The 20,535-nt window shown below is 33.5% G+C and overlaps 1 protein-coding gene across 1 annotated transcript in view; it reads right to left on the minus strand.

Annotated features, from left to right (window-relative positions):
- The window catches only part of LOC118745946 (protein still life, isoforms C/SIF type 2-like), a gene marked incomplete in the record, with an annotated part of 407,983 nt that overhangs the window by 212,836 nt on the left and 174,612 nt on the right, over nucleotides 1-20,535 (minus strand). Inside the window, 1 exon segment of the mRNA XM_036479612.1 lies at nucleotides 2,753-2,935. Within this exon segment, the coding sequence (XP_036335505.1) occupies nucleotides 2,753-2,935 (183 nt within the window).

Below are 20,535 nucleotides of genomic sequence, written 5' to 3' on the forward strand. Positions count from 1 at the left end.
ATTAGCCGTGTCTTAGAACTCATACCGGCTGCCGGACAGGACACTGCAAGTTAGGGTACCATTTGAATAAAATGGGGCTCGCTGTAGATACAGCAGGTTTTTTGGGCTGGTGGAGGAAGTCGCAGAGCATAGTCTATGTGACTGCCCACATATCATGATTGTCTGATTCATTCAAAGTTTGTAACATGGCAGCTTCCAAAGTGCTTAGCTTCTTAAAAATCCTTTGGTTGGGGCGATAAAGATTAGGGTTTAGCACAATGCATCTTCTAAGGTCAAACATACTTTTGGTAGGTTTTGCTTGGTTGTGTTGTCCTTTTCGTTGGAAGTTTGGTTTTACGTCGTGGATCCTAAATCCTGCTCATGACCGGATTCTAAGGCTATTTTGTTTGAACACACTTTTTATACCCGAGCGCACTTGTGCACAAGGGTATTATAACTTTGTTCACATAACGGTTGTTTGTAACAGGCAAAACGAATCGAGATAGATATAGACAAATGTATACATAAATGATCAGAATGAAAAGAGAAATCGATTAAGCGGTGACTGTCTGTCCGTCCGTCCGTCCGTCCGTCCGTCCGTCCGTCCGTCCGTCTGTCCGTCTGTGCACACGATAACTCGAGTAAAAATTTAGATATCTTAACGAAACTTGGTACGTGAACTTCTTTTGGGCGTAGGACGGATGGTATTGAAAATGGGCGAAATCGGACAATAACCACGCCTACCTCCCATATAACGGTAATTTTAAGAAATACGAAAACTGCGATATTTTAGTAACTACTGAAGATAATTCACTCAAAATTGATACCTACAATGAGTTTCAGACGGAAAACATGAATTTTATAAATTTTTGGAAAATGGGCGTAGCCACGCCCACTTATGGTTACATGTGTATATCTTGGTAACCGCTACACCAATTTCTTCCAAACTCGGCACAGTTGTTGGCCTTAGTACAGCATACTAAATGGCTGAAAATTCTAAAAATCGGACAATAACCACGCCTACCTCCCATATAACGGTAATTTTCAGAAAAACGAAAACTTGCATATTTTAGTAACTACTGAAGATAATTCACTCAAAATTGGTATTTGCAATGAGTTTTAGACGAAAAATAAGAATATTACAAAATGTTGGCAAATGGGCGTAGCCACGCCCACTTATGGTTACTGGTGTATATCTTGGTAACCGCTACACCAATTTCTTCCAAACTTGGCACAGTTGTTGGTCCTGGTACAACATACCAAATGGCCGAAAATTTCTAAAATCGGACAATAACCACGCCCACAGCCCATATAACGGTAATTTCGAGAAATACAAAATCTCCGACAAATCAGTAAATATTGAAGCTAATTTATTCAAAATTGATGGTTGCAACAATTCTTTACCAAGAAATACGTTTATGACAAAATTTTGGAAAATGGGCACAGCACCGCCCACTTGTGATCACATATATGTATCTCGCTAACCGTTCTAGCAATTTGTACCAAGCTCGGTATGGTTATTGTGCTTGCCACATAAAAGCAAACTGTTGAAAATTGTTGAAATCGGACTAAAATTACGGCCGCTTTTCATATAACGGTAAATTTCAGAAATGCTTGAAATTTCAATAAGGACGCTAATTTACTTAAAATGTATACACCCCGGCTTATCATGTAGCGGTAGCTTTCGGAAGGGTGGAAAACATATATTTAATACTTGCGCCGGGTATTTAATGTTCGGCTCCGCCCGAACTTAGACTTTCTTACTTGTTTTATAATAAAATGAGGCGCTGGCTTCAAGATAGGTGCTTACTTGCAGCCGAACTTCCTGGTGGAAAAATGCAGCGGACTTCAGTGGACGCTTAAGTCGAATATGTTAGCCCATAAAAGCTTCGTCTCCCATGGGTTGCTCACGTTGTCCACAGCGCGATCATGGACGCGAGGTTGGGCATTTATATAGTCGATCAACTATAACTGGTTACCCGGAAGCCCTACTTTACCCTTTTGCACTCACTATGGAATTATTAGTTGTCGGTCGGTTTATAAGTGCTTAAAATGAATTTCTGTGGCATATTTTTTGATCGCACTACTGAAGGCAATAATGCTATTGAAGATTTTACCTCCCAAATTTATGTTTCTTCAGGATTGCTAATACAGGAGGTGGGAACGACTCGTCGTAAGTGGGGAGTTAATTATTTTTTCTTGCTGATTAAGAATCATTGAACGAGTATGTTTGCTAAGATGTACAGACGTTTTAGCGGATTTTCCATTTATTGAACCATAATTGTCTCGAATACACATCGGCTTGAGAACTAAAGCAGCTTTGAAAGTTTAACCGTGAGCAAAAGGCACATGTAGATCCACTCATGGGCACATTAAAGCCATATCATGAATGTATATTTCAATGTAATAGTAACTATTTGACTACTCCGTAAGTGAGAGTTAAGTATAACTTAAGTAGTAACTACCGATATTATAATGGCAATCTAACAATTGGTATGAGTATTCGCTATACTTTAGATTGATTTAGGTATGCGATTACTAAATGTATACAAAAATTATTCATTCTCATTTTCAACACTGTTGCCAATGCTTTATGCTAATATGTATTCACATAAATTTTTCGATTATCATTGCTTACACTTACATACATACAGATACTACACGTATGTATGTGTATGTATGTATGTATGCATAATCAATGATAATGATATGCATACCTATTGATGTGCGAAACGTTTGGAATTTTGTGTAACTATTGTATATAAAAACTTACTTTTGGATTTGGCAATTCGCCACTCTGCAATGACGCCATGTAGCAACGCAAGCGGAACTGTTCGCAATGTAAACGTTCCAAATTCTCCTCCCATTGCAGGATTTGTGTCTGTATTTGGTGGCGAGTATCCTGGTCGGTAACAACGGATTGCTGCAGCTCAGCCATGTGCTTCAACTTGTGATCCTGCGAAAGAGAAAATACCAGCAAGTGACAAATCAGTTGAATTCGAACAGTTTAGAAAAACGTATAAACAAGTTGTATTGCGCATATGTATGTATGTATGTACGTATCTGTATAGTATGTTCATAAATATGTACACATGTATTTTTTTTAATAAAACTTGGATTTAAAAATGCGATACCAACAGCCAATGCTGGCGAGTTAAGTGAAAAGTGCAACAGCTAAGAGTTTGTTGTTTGTTTGGGTTTTTTGTCTTTTTTTTTGGAGAGGGAAAAGCTTACTGCTCGCTTTCAGCCGCTGATATGAAAAACAAAAATCTGGAATAAAAACTCATTTCATGTGCAGTCATTCAAGCTCAGCAGGTGTGAAATTTTTCAATCTGAAGTTTTTCATTTTCATTTTTATTTTGCTTGTTTCAGTTTAAGCAAGCTCGTCTATTCGCGCAATTGTTCTTTCTAGCAAATTTTGTGCTCTTTAACGCCTGCTCGCAACATTTTGTATTGTATTTGGGCCTGTTTATAAATTTGTATGTATGCAGGTATGCAGGTATGCACTTGTATACTTTTAATCACAGTTGCTAATGTAGACGAAATGCGCCAGATTCTAGTGGTTTATTTATATACATACAGATGTACTTATGTACATATCCATATGTAAATATGTATGTATAGATATATTACCCTGCCGGGAAAATCCGAACGAGTGAACCAAATTTCTAGTTCAGTGCTAGTTCTTTATCGCAAAAAACGCACCTGTCTGTCAAAAGCAGCGAAATGTGGTAGTTTATAAAAACTAAAGTGTGTTTTTCATACATGAAAATTAGCCTGGTTCAATAAAATATACATTTCAAATTTTCTTGTGAAATATTTTCGGTACAAGACGCCTTGCAAAAGCGCAGCCGTTGGGCCGAATGAATAAAAACAAAGCAATTGCTTTTTCTTAAAATTGCATAACTTTTACTTCAATTTTGTTTGAATAAATCGAGTAAAGTGTAAGAGATTTTATGAAAAAGCAATTGCTTATTTTTTATTCATATCTGGCATCTGGATAATAAAATCTAGATGTCGCTCATCGCGAATATTATTTTCCATTTAAATAACACAGTAAAAGATTTTTAAAATTTTTAATTTTATGTTTATGTAATTCGGTTTTAAAAGAACGTATCAGAGTGAGCGATACTTATGGGCCATTCCATACAATTTTACACCTCAATATTTCTTTTCGGGTGAAATAAATTTTTTTACATTCTTTATCGAAAAAAAGAAGACAACTGGTTTTTTATTTCGTCATGATATTCGAAAATCTCGGAAAAAATTCCGAAATTTTGAGATGAATTAAAAAAAAAAAATTTGCATTAAAAAATCGCATTTTTTATATTTTATTTATTTTTTATTTACTTCAGCATGTTTGATTTTTATTTTTTTCAATCTGAATAGTTGCCAAACTTTATGGAGTAAGCACTAAAGTTTATGCACGCAGGTATGAAAAAACTCGTAATATCTACAGATTTGGTGTTTCCATTCTCAAATTTTTACAGCGTACTCCATAAAGTTTGACAACTTTTCAGGTAAAAAAAAATAAAAATCAAAGATGAAGTTAATAAAAAAAAATAAAATAGAAAAATGGCGATTTTTTAATGGAAGTTTTTTTTTTTTATTTTAATCTATCTCACACTCTCATGAAAAGCGGAGGTAATTATTCACATTTTGATGACATAACTGATTTTCTCCGACAAATTGTTTATAGTGGTGCACCCAAAAATTCATTTTTTCTCTCTATTCTACATAATTTTCCTTTTAATTGATACTTATATTGTTATTCTACAATGCACTGAATCTTTTAAATAACTTTTTATTCAATCATATTCTAGAAATTTCAAAGTCCTTTAAAAAAAACCCTGACGTCAGAGAGAAAACCTAAAACCGCAGTTTTACTATATTTGGCCCCCAGTTTTGTGAATATATTGATTTCTGTCGCACGGTGTTATTAATAAATTCGCGTTTCTTGACGATGGAGCATGAAAATCAAGAAGCAATTGTGAAAGACTTCCTCAAAAACCCAGCATGCTCTGGTTAAAAAATTGCAAAAAAAAACTGAAGTTGCCAAAACCAACTGTTTGTATCGTTGCGTTATAAAATGGTAGCAAAATACATTAAATCAATCAAGGAAAATCCTGGGTTGTCGGACTTAGATCGAGCCAAAAAATTTTAAACAAGCAGAAGCACAATTCAGCGAATACACTTAAAAGAGGGGCTAGGATCTTATCGTGCCATTAAATATCTAAATCATCTAAATTGTTCTGACAAATAGAATCTTGTAGAAAAAAAACGCGCTCGACTTTTTTCCAACAAACCAACTTTCTGGCCAAAAATGCGATGCGGCCAATAAACGAGGAAATTCCCCGTCAACATTTAAATATAAAAAAATGAGATAGATTTTGAAAAAAAAAGTTGTGGGCTGAAAGCAGGACATTTATATCATCGTCCACAATGACATCCAAAATTTACTCTAAAGAGTGTCGCCATAACTTACCAAATTTTGACCTCAACCATGAAATGGTATCTGGATAATAAAGTGGATGTGATCACAAAATATATCCGATTGTAAAAGCCAAGTTAAAGAAAAAATGGATGCATTTTAAAGGAAAACCATGCATTGAAGACATGTTCGAAAATTCTTACACAACAAGGAACTAGAGAGGTTTAATAAATATGCTTTCTTTCAAGATAAAAACTACCGAAATCTTAGTTTTGTTTTAGAAGTTACTGACATTTTTTAGCGCACAGATTTTAATTGAGTCCAGCTTTAACATAAATGGGGCGTTCCATACCAAAACGGACGGGGTTCACACTTCATGTGTTTGATTTGTTTAAAATTTTTAGGGTTGATGCATAAACGTAAACAATAAATAAATATGAAATTTGGGCTTGATTAATACATGTTTAAAAACTTTACAACACTAAGTCAAGAACAAATACATTTAATAGTTTTCCAAATATCTCGAGAACGGGGCGAGGAAAAATTTTGAACAAAATCACACATGCAAACATCAAAATTCTCTAAGAAAAGAAAAATTAAAAAAAATTTTCTCATACAATTTTTTTTTATAAAAAAATAGTTTTTTAAAATATGCAATCTAAAAAAAAAATAAACAAAAATCACAATGGTAGCTCTGAGTATTGCGCAATATTTAAGTATAATATTATAGGGTGCACTTTACAATAATTTGAGTTATGATTTTTTTTTACGCCGAAGTTGAGTAAAATGAGTACATAAAAAATTTACAAATTTTAAAAGATTTTTTTAGAACTTTTTCGAATAACAAAGTGCAAGGTTTAAGCTAGTGCAAAATTGCGTTTATTTTTAACATATTTTATGCGAAAAACCATTTTCAAACAAAATTAGCTTCAGTTTTGAAATCGCTTAAAACTTGCACTTTATTATATTAAAATTTAATGGGCTACAAAACCACATACTCAAAACCGCATATTAAAAAAAAAAACTAAAAAAAATATGTAAATTTGTAATGTACTCAATTTACTCAACTTCGGTATAAAAAAAATTATGACTCAAATTATTGTAGAGTGTACCGCATAATACTATACTTAAATATTGCGCAATACTCAGAGCTATTGTGTGATTTTTATCTATTTGTTTTTGAGATGACATATTTTCAAAAACTATTTATTTGTGTTTAAATTTGTATGTGACAAATTTTCAAGAATTTTTTTTTAATGTTTCTTTTCTTAGAGAATTTTGATGTGTGTATGTGTGATTTTAATTTTTTCCTCGCCCCGTTCTTGAGATATTTGGAAAAATATTTAATCGATTTGTCTTTGTTTTTGGGCTGTAAAATTTTTTAAAATGTATTCAGCAAACTCAAATTTATTTATTTATTATTTATGTTTATGCATCAACCGTAAAAATTTGAAAAAAACTTCTACCTATGTATTTTGTAAACACGTGTCCTTATATTAACTAACAAATACCGGCGAATATAATATGACAAGATTATTACAAAACGTTTTCGAGTTTTTTTAGAAAAAGTGAAAAATGTAGTCAACACATCCCCTTCGTGCGTGTAAAATGTGTAAAGCTTACGTTCCAATGGAAAAAGAAAATTTGTATTCTTGTATTTATTAAGACTTGTTTAAGTAAATTAAGAAGCTGTGTAGATATGCGTATATATTTGCCCTAAAGAAGCTTTTGTCAACTTTTGGGCCAACAAAAGAAAAGCAACAACTAAAGTAAAAAAACTTTATGAGTATTGTTTGGCTACTGTATTAAATACACTAAACAGGATGAAGTTTTCGTTACAGCTTGTTGAGTTTTCGATACGTGACTTGAAATTTTTAAAGTTTTCCAAGGATAATTGAGTCATGGGCTTATCTGTGAATATATGTATACATATATCGCACACCGCTTTCAAAAGGTTCATATTTTGCCAAAACTCAATGGACTCCTATAAGAGCGCTGCAGGAAGTAAATAAAAACCCAGACAAATTTACATACATATGTACATATGTTTTTTGTACATTGCTTGTACATAAATTCAAACTTGAAACTGTAATTTTACATATGTATAATAAGCATGTGCGCATTGCATATGATTGCCAAACAAACATCCATTGGAGTTATCTTATTTAAAAAAATAATAAATAAATATTAAATGCTGCCTTGGAATGGCACAGATAATTTTCTGCGGAGCTAAAATATATTTCCTGACAAAACATTTCTTACTGCACCGCCTACAGAAGAGTTGACATTCAACTGCGGTGCACGTCACGGTTCCTATCATGAACATGATACGGTGTTATATATTACCTTAGCCTGATGTTTGTAAGTACCAGAAAGAGAAGAGGTAGACACAAAAAAAGTTTACAAAAATTATTTGAATAACGAGCTGAGTCGATTTAGCCGTGTTATGCTTGAAACACAATACCCTGCGAACGGCGAGGTTCGTCGAATCGAGCGATGCCGTCGTTCACAGTGGCAGCGAAAGAAGCTGATACCATTTCGTCGCACTTATAATTTAGGTGACCATATTTCGAAAAACGAAACCATATTTAGAAATGATGAAATGATAACAAATATAAATATAAGAAAAGGGGGAATTATTTTAAATTATTTTATTTTAAGCCAGATTTTACGAATCGATCACTGTATTTTTCAACGACCAAAAATAATTCGTGTTATATGTGGTTTTCTTCTAAATCTTTGACAGCAAAAATAACATACGACCACCTTGGGCACGTACTGCCGCCATCGCCCAGCAGAGCGATAGAAATAAATCTATCGCTACGAAGCGCCGCCGAGAAAACTTCGCATTTCGCTTTGGCTGTTTGCAATTTCATATGCCGGCGGGCGTTCTAATTTTGACAGCGGGAATTTCACTGTGGTGAGTTCGCCGTTCGCCGGCATTGTGTTTTCACTGTTAGGTTGTTATTTCGGCGGTCTGTCTGTTTGAATGCAAACTGATATTTCAGTGTTCGAGATATTCGACTGGATTTTGGCACGCGGCACAGTGCTTCCTTTCCATATAAAATGTGGGCAAAAATAGAATTATGGGCGGGTTTCCACATGTTAAAAAAAGGAACAGTCCAGCGCCTTCGTCTTGGTCTGCAGGCTGTATCGGAGATACAGCCGCTATATTTAAACGTAGAATACGTGGTATGGTTAAGAGCATATCCAAGTCAAAAACGAAATCACACACTAAGAATAGAAACAGATCCACATTAACTGCAATCAACATATGTACGTATGTATGTATTTACATATGTACACACACTGCGATTAGGTTATAAATAGCGCGCCTCTGTTTATCAAAAGCCGCATTACATACGCATACATACTTTTTGTCTCCTTCCCACACTTCCAACATATGCACGTGTTTGCAAAATGATGACGAGGTGATTTTGTATGGAAAATCATTTATGCCCATATATTTGAATAAAATAAACATATATAGAAGATATCAACCAATACTTCCCATATACCAAACGAAAGGAAAACTCTTGAATTTTTGATTAAAGAAAACAAAAACAAAATCATTCGAGCGGTTTTCGAGCATTGTGGTAATGAAAAAAATTTGCAAATTTTTTCAACAATTTTTTGCCTTAAAATGCTCAATATTTGTTAAATTTATATAAAATTTGTACCCGATAATATTTCTACTGCTCCAAAGAACCTATATCCCGAAAATGAAAGTTATATATGCCAACAATAAGTTGCTAGAGCAGTTTAAAGGCTCAAAATTGACCCCAAAATAAGGCAATGTTTACCGTTGTTTTTACGACAGAAACCGAATTGGTAATTTACAAAAATGAATCTGTCGACAGGTTTGGAATTTTATCTTTGAAACGCCACACTTTTCTTTGAAATCGCTTTATATCGTGCAATAAGCGTTTTTGTGAAGCTCTAAAAATTACAACTACAACATTTGAACATAGCCCCCATACCTTAAGGTAAGACGTATTCTACGTCAAAAATCAAATTGACTATAATTAGGATATAAGGTAATTTAAATATATATATAACAATGATTGTGTCTAAAGCAAAGTATTTTAATATCAGTTTTAAATCGGCTTACGATCAAGAAATATACATACCTCAAAAACCGATAACAGAAATGCATAACTTTAGACATAGCTTTATTTTTATACCCGAGCGCACTTGTGCACAAGGGTATTATAACTTTGTTCACATAACGGTTGTTTGTAACAGGCAAAACGAATCGAGATAGATATAGACAAATGATCAGAATGAAAAGAGAAATCGATTATGCGGTGACTGTCTGTCCGTCCGTCCGTGTACACGATAACTCGAGCAAAAATTGAGATATCTTAACGAAACTTCGTACGGAATTTAATATTTGTTGGCATAAATTCCAAATTTGTATGGCAATATATTCTTGATATCAGTTAAATTTATAAAAGTACATATGTCATTAAGAAAATTTCCAAATAACGGATTTGAAGTTTCAACCCTGTGCTTTTAGTGCGCTTCCAAAGTCATGTGTATGATTAGCTGTTAGTATGTCAGAATTGGTGCATAATTATTAGTCAATTTTGATGAGCTTGTGAAAGGTAAAGAAAATTAGTATTTAAAGAAAAATACTAAACAACATTTTTGTGTTCCGTGGAGCAAAACCAGCAAGCTGATGACGCGAACTAATAATAAAAATATGCTTAATAATAATTAGATTTATAATTTTTTGCTAACTTTTGCTAATTTTTCCAAAATTTAACATTTCAAGCAAAGTATACGTAGAAAGCTCTATGTATCCTCCTTACATAGAATAAAGCAAATTCGGGATTCGGACCACGTTATCCATGAAAATTACTGCACGGATTTGTGAAATTTTTTTATTGGAGGTATTATCTTTAGGCCTGAGACTTTCTCTAGGGTTGCCATCTGTCTAAAAATTGTAAAATCCGCACCGTTCGGTGGATTACAGAACATGAGGTGTCTAATTAAGGCCTTGGCCTCTAGATGTCCAAAATAATGTATTTTCTTTTTAGTAGGGCTGCCACCATTTTAAAAATTGTAATATATTCACAGGACTAAAAATGAGGTGCAAAGTGAAAGGGCACGGCCCCCGGATGTGCTATAAGGTTTTATTATTTGAGTGGGATTGTCACCTTTTTAAAAATTACTCCCTTACATATACATATGCATTTTTTTTAATGACATCAGATTTGCACAGTTCATTCAGTTTACAAAAAATAAGTGGTCAAGAGCTTGGCCTATAGACGTGCAATAGATTTTTAATTTTTCGTAAGTGTTGCCACCTGTCTGTCGAAACGAAGGAGTGCTAAGAAATCTTTAGTTTATTCAGAACTATATTTATAGGGTTGCCACATGTTTAAACAAGTAAATTCTACTTGAATTGTGGCGATTAGGTAATTGAAATAAGTATCACAATATAGGTGCCACACTGAAGGGGTTTAAGCAAGTTTTAAAAAAGTTTCATAAAAGGTTATCGTTTAAAAGCAACGTTATATATGTTTTACCATAACTTGATAATAGCATGAAGAACATATCGCACACCGTCTTCAAAAGAGGCACCACTCAAAATTTGGCATTTTTGAGATTATGCGCTAAAAATATACACCGAGCTTTTATTTACCTTTGAGCAAAAGCTTGAGCAAATTATTGTTATAATTTGATAAAAAAAAACCTAAGGTAAAGTAGCCCTTGCCCATATGATTATCATGTGCTCAGAAATAGTTATTCGCATTTTCTGACGAAAGTATTTTTTTTTTTGAGTTGTAACTCTTTTCAAGACGGTGTGCGATATGTACCAAGTTTGAAAATTATAACTTTATTTTTAAAATTTATGCCAAAAAAATTTTAATTTTGGCCAGTGTGCTGTGGACAAAAAAAAAAACAAAAAATTTTAAATTTTTTTTTCGAACTATCTGTGGGTAAAATAAAAGAAATCTGAAAATAAAAATTTTAGAGCTTGAAAAGTTTTTTTTTGAAGTGCTAATACGCCCATTTATTTACCGAGATACGGCCTGTAAAAATCAACGAACAATTTGGATGTTTTTTGAGTAGTGTATTATTGGCTCTCTACTATAAGAACCATATAAATTTTCGTGGCCCCCACTTAGAACTTGTGAAGTCCCTTTTTTCACGCCAACCCCTGGGTCCACCTGACCCACTCTGGGAATCGCTGGTTTAGATTCTTACTGGCTGCCGCTGTGGTGGTTGTTGGAAGTGCGCAATACCATTTCTCAGGATCTTAAATCGAGCCCAGTTTCCGACTAACGTCAAAGACCAAAGAGAATAAAACTTTTTTAAGAGCGGTAACCCCTCGGCAGGCAATAACGGGCCTTAGAGTACCATGAAAAACAGCTTCTCCTAAAAATACCATCGCCGTTCGGAGTCGGCGTGTGTGACAGAATCAAGGCGTACGCCACAAATCGGAGGAGAAGCTCGGCCAAACACTAACATATTGTGTAAGCGCCAATCTACTTATTATTATTAATGATCGTTGCTTACTTTATCCTTAGTGAGGTTTATACCCTTTTTTGATCCTTTTCCTATGATATCTTTCCAATAGCGCCAGTGCAGTTCCTCGGTTCTCGCTTTTTGTAAACGGTAAACACTTTTTTAGTTGTGTTGTTTTTTTTTTTTGATACCAAGAACTTCAACTCTTTTGTATTCATCTAATACTTAGTTAAATAATTGAAGTTTCAACTCCTTAACAATTGTGAAAATGTGTTAAATGATTTATTTATAAGTATTTATGTATATATGTATGAACTTATGTATGTTCATGTATTTACATATATCAGATGTGACCACATTATTCAGCAATACATTTCGCTTTCATTGTTTAATATGATTTCGGGCAACTGCTCCAACTAGGGGCTACTGCATGGCTCTTCCTAATTCACAACTCATAAGCACCCGTTTGTTTGTTCGTCTATTTGTTAGAAGTTGAGAACAAACTCTCGAGAGTGCTATTCAGAAAAACACAACGAACAAAGAACTTCGGAAAAAGGAAAATAACACACACATATGACTGTCATAGGTTTGTTGAGTGCAAAGGGTTTATAGTTGGGTTCGGAAAGGGCCGCAGCAAAACTGTTACAAACTTGCAACCGCAAAAAGTAAGCCACAAAAATACAAACTGGAGACAAAAAAAAAAATCAAGCAAAAATGAATAACGGCGGCAACGGATGTGGCAGGTCGCGTTGCAACTGTCGACCGAAGAGACAGTAATGGCACAAACTTGAAAGCGTGCGGCACAAGTAAAAGCAACAAAGCGTTTACGTACGTATGTATGTATGTAAAACAACAATAAAAGCCAAGTAGTTAGTCACACAACAATCGCAATCTCAATCGCAAAGGGAATCATTTAAGCTTTTGTGTTTTGCATTTAAACGTTTGGTAATTTTTCCAAAGGGAACCAAATACCAGTCGGAGGCAACTACAAGAAACAAAAAAATAAAACTGATGCATGTGTGTACGCATAATTGTTATGTGTACCAACAACTGCATGCAAAAATGATTGTGTATAATATCTACATATATGAGAGAAGGCTTCGGAGAAATAGAAAACAAGAAAAGAAATAGCAAAGTATAAATAGTAGAAATAATAAACAAAAATTTCTGTAAAAAAAACAATAAGAAACTATTTTCATGTTTAAATATAAGCGACTTTAAGGACTCGCATTCGTACATAGGCATATAAATGTGCACGAATAAATATGTATGTACCTTGCAGAAAAAAATATATCACTGTAGTTAACTACAAAAAGCTAACTTGAAACTAGTTGAAAAGTAATGCAGTAGTAATGCAGACGTAATCGGGAGTTTGTTTTCTTTAAACAAATTTCTATTTAAATATTCCCATACTTACTTTAGTTTGAGCGCACTTTTTTTTCTGCACTTCACAACTACTTTTTCAAAGTCAGGACAAATAAAATGAAGTTCAAAATTTCATATTATCGTTTTGGGGGAATTCGAATATGGGACCACATAAGGCACTAGAAAAAATTGAAAAAAATATTGTTTTTCTTATTTATATTTTATGTCCAAAGGTAGTTAGTTACAAGTTAGCTGACATCTAATGCAGAGGTAACCACCCTTGACTATTTAGCGGCCATCGCCATAGAAATATAGTTAGCTTTTCTCAAAGAAAATTTTTCAGATAAGAGTGGTTTCTAGTTCCTACCTAATCAACTTCAAGTTAACTTATAGTTAGACACATTTCCTGCAGGGCTTGTACGTAAAAAATGTATGAGTGTTGTATGTACACTTGGGCATTTCTGAATAGGAAAAGGAATTCTATGTAGTTGTTGGGTACATGAGAGTTCAATTTGACGTTTAATATAAAATATTGAGCCCTTGGAAAATATTGATTATCCTTGATGTGCCTTCATAGAAATACATATACATAATTTTGTATGAATTTACTACACCATTTGTACGTGTACATACGTAGATATCTATAATCAAAAGCATTCCGAAACATTTGAAGTTGTGTGGTAGGTTCAAATTTGCTTATTTAGAATAGATTTACTTACATTAATATATGTGTGTAAGTATGAATGTACAGCATACTTTTAAATAAATGGTTGTTTTAAATACATATAACCGCCTAAGTCGAAAAACGTGAATTCGAGAAAAAACGTTTTAAACATTTGGATTGTAATGTTATCCTTATGGGGAAAGCAAAGTATTTTCGGCTATAACTTTTTAAGTAGTTTAGCTGGCGAGATGGGATTTCACATGCGCATGGAAAAGTGGTTGAAGAATACGATAGCATATACAACTCCATTCTTTCTTAAGTCGACTTAGGCGGTTATTGCTTGTGACCACAGATATATGTGTATGTATGTACGATTTTCAATTTAATCCATAATTGGGCGCATGGGATCTACCCACTTCAAATAGATTTACAACTCCCCAAAAATTATAAGGGGTCTAAGCATTTTTTTTGGATATCTTAAACCATTTGAAATTTTCATTTCGCTCACAGATCGGGGAACTTTCATGTGCCTCGCACCTTTAAGAGAGTTTATGCCTGGATTTCCGGCTTACGACTGCTTACAATATCGTCATTGATTAATAGTTATCAACATGTGCAGAACAGCCACTTTTTGGTCTTGATCAATTTAAATGAAACGTGTGGCTTGAACAAAAGCGTTGATTTGAACTAAACTATAAAAAAATAAAATTAACGATTAAGCATATGGTCCAAAGAGAGAATTCTTCGAAATGAAGCATAGTATCCAGCTCGAAAGAAAAATGAAAACATTCATTTAAAATGACGCACAAGAAATGGAAAAAAAAATTTTTCTATGAAAATTTCTTAAAGCAGTTTGCAGCTCTCAAGAAAAAATGACCGTATATTTATTTATACAAGAAAATTTACAGCAATTAAGCAAAAAACCAAATCCGACTTCAATTCTCATATAAAAATTTAAGATTATCGTTAATTTCTTCCTGATCCAATGATCGGATTTAAAGCAAATTAGTATAGGACGTAACACATTTCTTTAAAAAAAAAGAATTACCGAATCGATTAACGTGGTCCAAAATTAAGCGGTAACATACATAAAAAAAAATATCCGACGAATTAATAACCTTCTCCTTCTTGTGAAGTCGATTAAAAACAAAGTACTTTTTCAAGCAACAGATATAATGAAAAATGTATGTTGTGATTTTTCTTGAAAGCAGCACTAACACACCTTAACACACCATGCAGAACACGGCAACAAATTAGCGACTCCCCGATTTACTTAAGTGACGACAAATCGGCAACATCATTTATTTCGAGTATATTTTGGAATAAATATATTCTCAAAAATTGCCAAACTCATGAATTTGGAGTCAACAGTTTTGTCCAAAAGCATCTAAATTATGCCCAAAGATAGGATTGAAAAAAAAAACAAGGAAGCCTCATAGCGAGAGAAGAAATTAATTCCGCTTGTAAGTTCCAATTTTGTAGGCAAAAATAAATGAAGTATTATAAAATATAAAATTGTTCCAAATATCGCCTATAGCAATAATAAAGCAATAAGAAAACGGCTCATTCAGGTAATAAGAAAACGGCTCGCCCTAGCGAGTTGCCTTCAGCGGACGTTTGATAGCGACTGGTAATAAGAAATCGATACGATGGCGATATTGGTGGCAGTAAATTGGTTGCCTGGGGCCACACGTTTTCTTATTGCCGGCAACAAAAATGGTCTGATGGGAAGTGGATCAAACGCGTGGATACATGGCGTATGAGTAACATAATTTCCTGCGAATCATTGTATTTCACAGCATGTGGCTGGCAATATTAAATATTGATTTTCAAAAATATTTTGTAAACACTTTTGGCCTTATTCATAAAAAATAAAGTAGCTTTATAAAAGGTTTATAAATTGAAAAATGTATGAAAACGTCAATTTATAAAGCTCTTTAAACCTACTTTATTTTCTATGAATAAGGCCTTTTGACTTTAAAAAAGGTAAGTAATCTGTCGGAAGAAAACGCTTTTTGTTGTTGCCGATCTTCGGTGGTTGTTGCCCAGCTATCAGGTGATTGCTCAATATGGCGAGAGAAGTTTAACGGAGTATAAATAAAAATAAAATAGGTAATCGTATGAACATGTTAACATATTTTCCAGGGCAGCGTGCTTCGCGCCGAGGTGATAGCGCTTAAATATTCGCAGAAAAGAAAGAAAGTTGGATAAATTTCTATTTGTTTATAAATTATTTTTCAGAATCTTAAATTTTGTCAATAAACATTCAAGGAACTTCAGCAAAAAGTTTCGGTTAAACAAGTTGATTTTTAGTGTTTCCATTTCAGAAAGCTTGACTCTATATCAAATATACATAAGTTTTTAACATGATTCAATTATTAAAGGTTTTGTAAGTCGCTTTTTCTAAAATTTGACACTCCCACCCACAGGGATGGTTTTTGGAAGCAGGAGAAAAAGGGAAAGAATTCAATCACACTTCCTAAAATGGTAGCTAAATTCAGGTATGGATAATAGTGCATGGTGGTATTTTAAAACAAACGCGAATTTGATTTAATTATTTCATTTAAGCCAGCATATTTACATCGAACACAACCCTTGATTGTTATTAAAAATAAATATTTGTATATATATACCAAAGTGGCGTAAGTGAGACGTCGCATAACTCAAAAATGGTTGGTCCACTTTGAGCAATTTTTTTGTATTTGTTTCCCAGTTGTTGGATAAAAAAAGCTATTTGCTTGTGGAAAAATTATGGAATTTAGATAAAAAAAAAAACAACAAATAAAAACATTTGGAGCTTACATTTCTTTCGCGGTTATTGCTCGATTGCTTCGAATATGGTAATTCCAATTCTTTGATATTGCACTTTTATTGTTCTGGCGAGATTATGCCGCCGTCAGAACATGGCTTACACAGCCGCGATTGGCGATTCGTGCCGGACGAACTCGGGAAGGATAAAAAGAACACGCAGCTACTGAATGATTGAGACAGGGAACGTGATCTACATCGTCAAATGAGAAGTACCGCAAGTGTCACAGTCTCATTCGGAGACACCAGGATTGTGTTGGGTAGATCAATACCTAAAAAAACCTTCGTTGACAGAATTAATAGGTCTCCAGAATGTCGACAAATACAACTATTCGGCATTTAAGGGAATTTCGTCTCTTTAGTCTACTTTGAATTTCTTTAGGCCAACGATTCTCACCCATTTTGTCTTGTTGTCGCCAGTGAATGCAGAACGAACATTTTCAAATTTATAAAGTACAAATTTCACTACAAAACCTACACCTACAAAACCTTTCATTATTGAATCATTAGTTTTTAAAACTATTTTTTGTGGATGGTAATTATTGTAAAAGAAATTGTCTGAATAAAAGCATACACCAACAATTTTTCATATTAATATCTCATCGTTATATTTCATTTAGTTTTATTTTAAATTTTATGAGCATTTTTTATTGAACATTTATTTTGAATTTAATATTATTAAAAAAGATAAAAATTTAGTATTCATTGCACCTGTAAGCTCTTACTTTTAATAATATTCAAAGAAAAATGCATTTAAATTTATGTTCAAATGTTTGAAATATTTATGTATTTTATTTTCCTTTTAATTAATACTCAGAAAATCTAACACTAATTACATATTGGCAAATCTAAGGCTCCTAAATAAAAATGTGTAATATATTAAAGTGTACTTAATCAAACGTTTTTTATTGTATATTCATGAATTCATTTTATTTTTTGACTCCCAAAGTAGGGGTTTCGGTCCATAATGCGACTAGTATTTTTCTATCTATTTTGAACTAGTATGAGACTAGTAAATTTCTGACCGAATACTGACAATTGCCATCTCGTAGGACATCCCCATTATATAAATACCAGTTGATTGCATGGAAAAATTATAGTTGGCTGACTAGTTGGGCATGCGGTTCATACTAGTTGTGAGGTAGTTTACAACTGGTACATTTGACTATAGGGTACATGCATATGCACATATAGAGCATGTTAAATAAAAGCTTGTAAAAAAAAAGAATCTTCGGAATTCTCTTACTCCGCAAGATATAAATTCACAATTCATTAACTTCGAAAAAATGTCGAGCAAAATATTTGTCTTTACAAAATATGAATACAAGTGTATACAACGATTCACTGAGACCTGCCAGAGTAAACACCATGTCGTGGGCTATAAACGAGTAACAAAGTGATAGCCACTGGCAGCTCCAATGCAATAGCGGCAGATGACAGCATATAGCCGCCGTCTCCGTTGACTGATCCTGCGAAATAGAATTCATTGCTGTCTCTTCCTTTTTAAGAAATGCATTTTTCGATTAAGTTTATTACACTGACTCCTTTTCTTTTAAGCCGGTCGCCTTCTTCACCTATGTATGTTCCTTGTACATATGTACATATATGAATGTATGTGTGTGTCCCCGCTCATGAAAAAGCCCTTTATTGTTGATTTGTTTGCGAGAGTAGATTCATTACATGTGCTCTCTGTATTTCTGTTTTTCATCAATTCATTTTGTACCATTTTTGCTGTTGTTAAACTGTAATTACATATTGTTGATTGGTATTTTTCAAAATAATTTGAATTTACTGAAAACATTCCTTTTGCCTTGGATATTATTTGTCGTATGGAAAATCTATACCTAACGCAGCTTAGGATGAGTAAGGATTCGAAATTCATATCAAAGCAAAATTTAGTGTATAATATTGGAAACACATAGTTGAAGTAATTTAGTACCTATTTATTACCAATTACAAATAAAAAGTTATTATACTTCCCTGCAGGGAGTGACGTTAGCTTATACCTAACTTTAGTCTGTTTACGCGAACACTATATTAACTGTGTATTTTGTTCAAAAAAAGCTAACTACTTTTGTGGGACGATGGCCGCAAAAAAGTCAGACCTGGATACCACTGCATTACATGTCAACTAACTTGTAACTAACTACTTATGGACATAAAATATCAATAAGAAAAACAAAATATTTTTTTGTTTTTTTACTTTTTTATTTACTTTATTTTATTACATCTCATATTTGTTTACATATTCTGCTCTGGGTGGTCCCATATTCGAACACCGTCAGACATAACTTCAAAATGATAGTATAAAATTTCGATCTTCCTTTTATTTGTCCTGAATATGAAAAAGAATCTGCGAAGTTCAGAAAAAAAGTGTATTGAAAGTAATTTTTGTATGAGGATATTTAATAGAAACTTGTAAAGAAAACCAACTCCCGATTGCGTCTGCATGACTCCTGCACGACTTTACAATTCACTTTAAGTTGGTTTTGTCATAGCTTATTAAAAGTGAGGTATTAATCGAAATCTCGCCAAAAAGCTAACTATAAGTTGGTTAGTTTTAACAATTGATAATTTTTCACTGCAGGGTTGGTATGATAGTAACTCGATTCTTGCACATACTTGGTACTTGCACACCTCGATTCTTGCAACATAGAAATATTTTCCATTACGTACTCAGTACTTGCGACATCCAAAAATTATGAACTTGATACTTGCTACATTTTGGCCTTTCTGATTTTGTTAACGTTTTCTAAAAGCGCGGTTATCCACGGACGTAAAAACGGAGAGCGTGTCAGCTGTCACGATCTATCTTACGAGAACGACATGTAAATGAAAAATCACGAACTTAGAATTTTTCTGTAAACGTAGACGTAGAAATCCGCGCAAAGTGGATTTTTCCGTAGAAACGTGTCAGCTGATTTCTCTCTCTCTCCTACTCTTTGCTCATAGTTGCCAATACACAATTTTTGAAATTGTTTTGAATAAAGCTGAGAAATATTTAAGTTATTCTTAATATAATAAAACACTTATATTGAAAATAGTATTTTATAAAATTTTATGCTTTCTGAGTGTTTGTAATATAACTCTATATCGTTTAAATTATCAAAAATATTTACTTAAATAATAAATTTTAGCGAAAGCTTGCGTACATATGAATCACTGGCAACTCTACAACAAGTTGTAACCAAAATTTGTAGAAATTTTAATTGACGACGAAAAGCTAATTCTTTTCGTACAAAATAATAAGGAGTTGTACGTCAAAAGCAATACCTGCTATAAATTAGCCAGCAGGAAGCAAACGCTGTGTGAGCAAATCGCCAGGGAGCTCATTTCGACAGGTAAGTCGAAATTTAAGAAAAGTATGTAAAACTACAACATACTTGTATGTTCCCTGCAAACCAAAGTTCCCGAAATCTTAACGAAATCTTTAGGAGTATCTGATTTCTGTAACGATTTTTTTCCGTATCTTCAAAGAAAATTATATGAAGTGGTTGACACGAACTCGTAAAGAAATTTCTGTACGAAAAATAAAGAAAATTCTGAAAGAAGTCTGCAAGAAATTCTTCACATAGCAGCATTATTTTCATTTCTTTACCGATTTTCTTCCGAAATTTCGTAAAAGAATGGAAGTGTGCGTAATTTATTTCATTTTAGAAAATTCGGCAAAAAATCGGATGGGATCTTTCCGAATTCTTTAAAAATTCTTTACGATTCAGAATACTCTGAAAAAATGGTTTGCAGGGTTAACATCTTTGCAGCCGAGATATGCATGCATAGATGGACAGCGCTTCGTGACCGATATGGACGT

This window comes from Rhagoletis pomonella, unplaced genomic scaffold (genome assembly GCF_013731165.1).
Source record: "Rhagoletis pomonella isolate Grant_MI unplaced genomic scaffold, Rhpom_1.0 Rhpom_scaffold_00010, whole genome shotgun sequence".
Classification (NCBI taxonomy): domain Eukaryota; kingdom Metazoa; phylum Arthropoda; class Insecta; order Diptera; family Tephritidae; genus Rhagoletis; species Rhagoletis pomonella.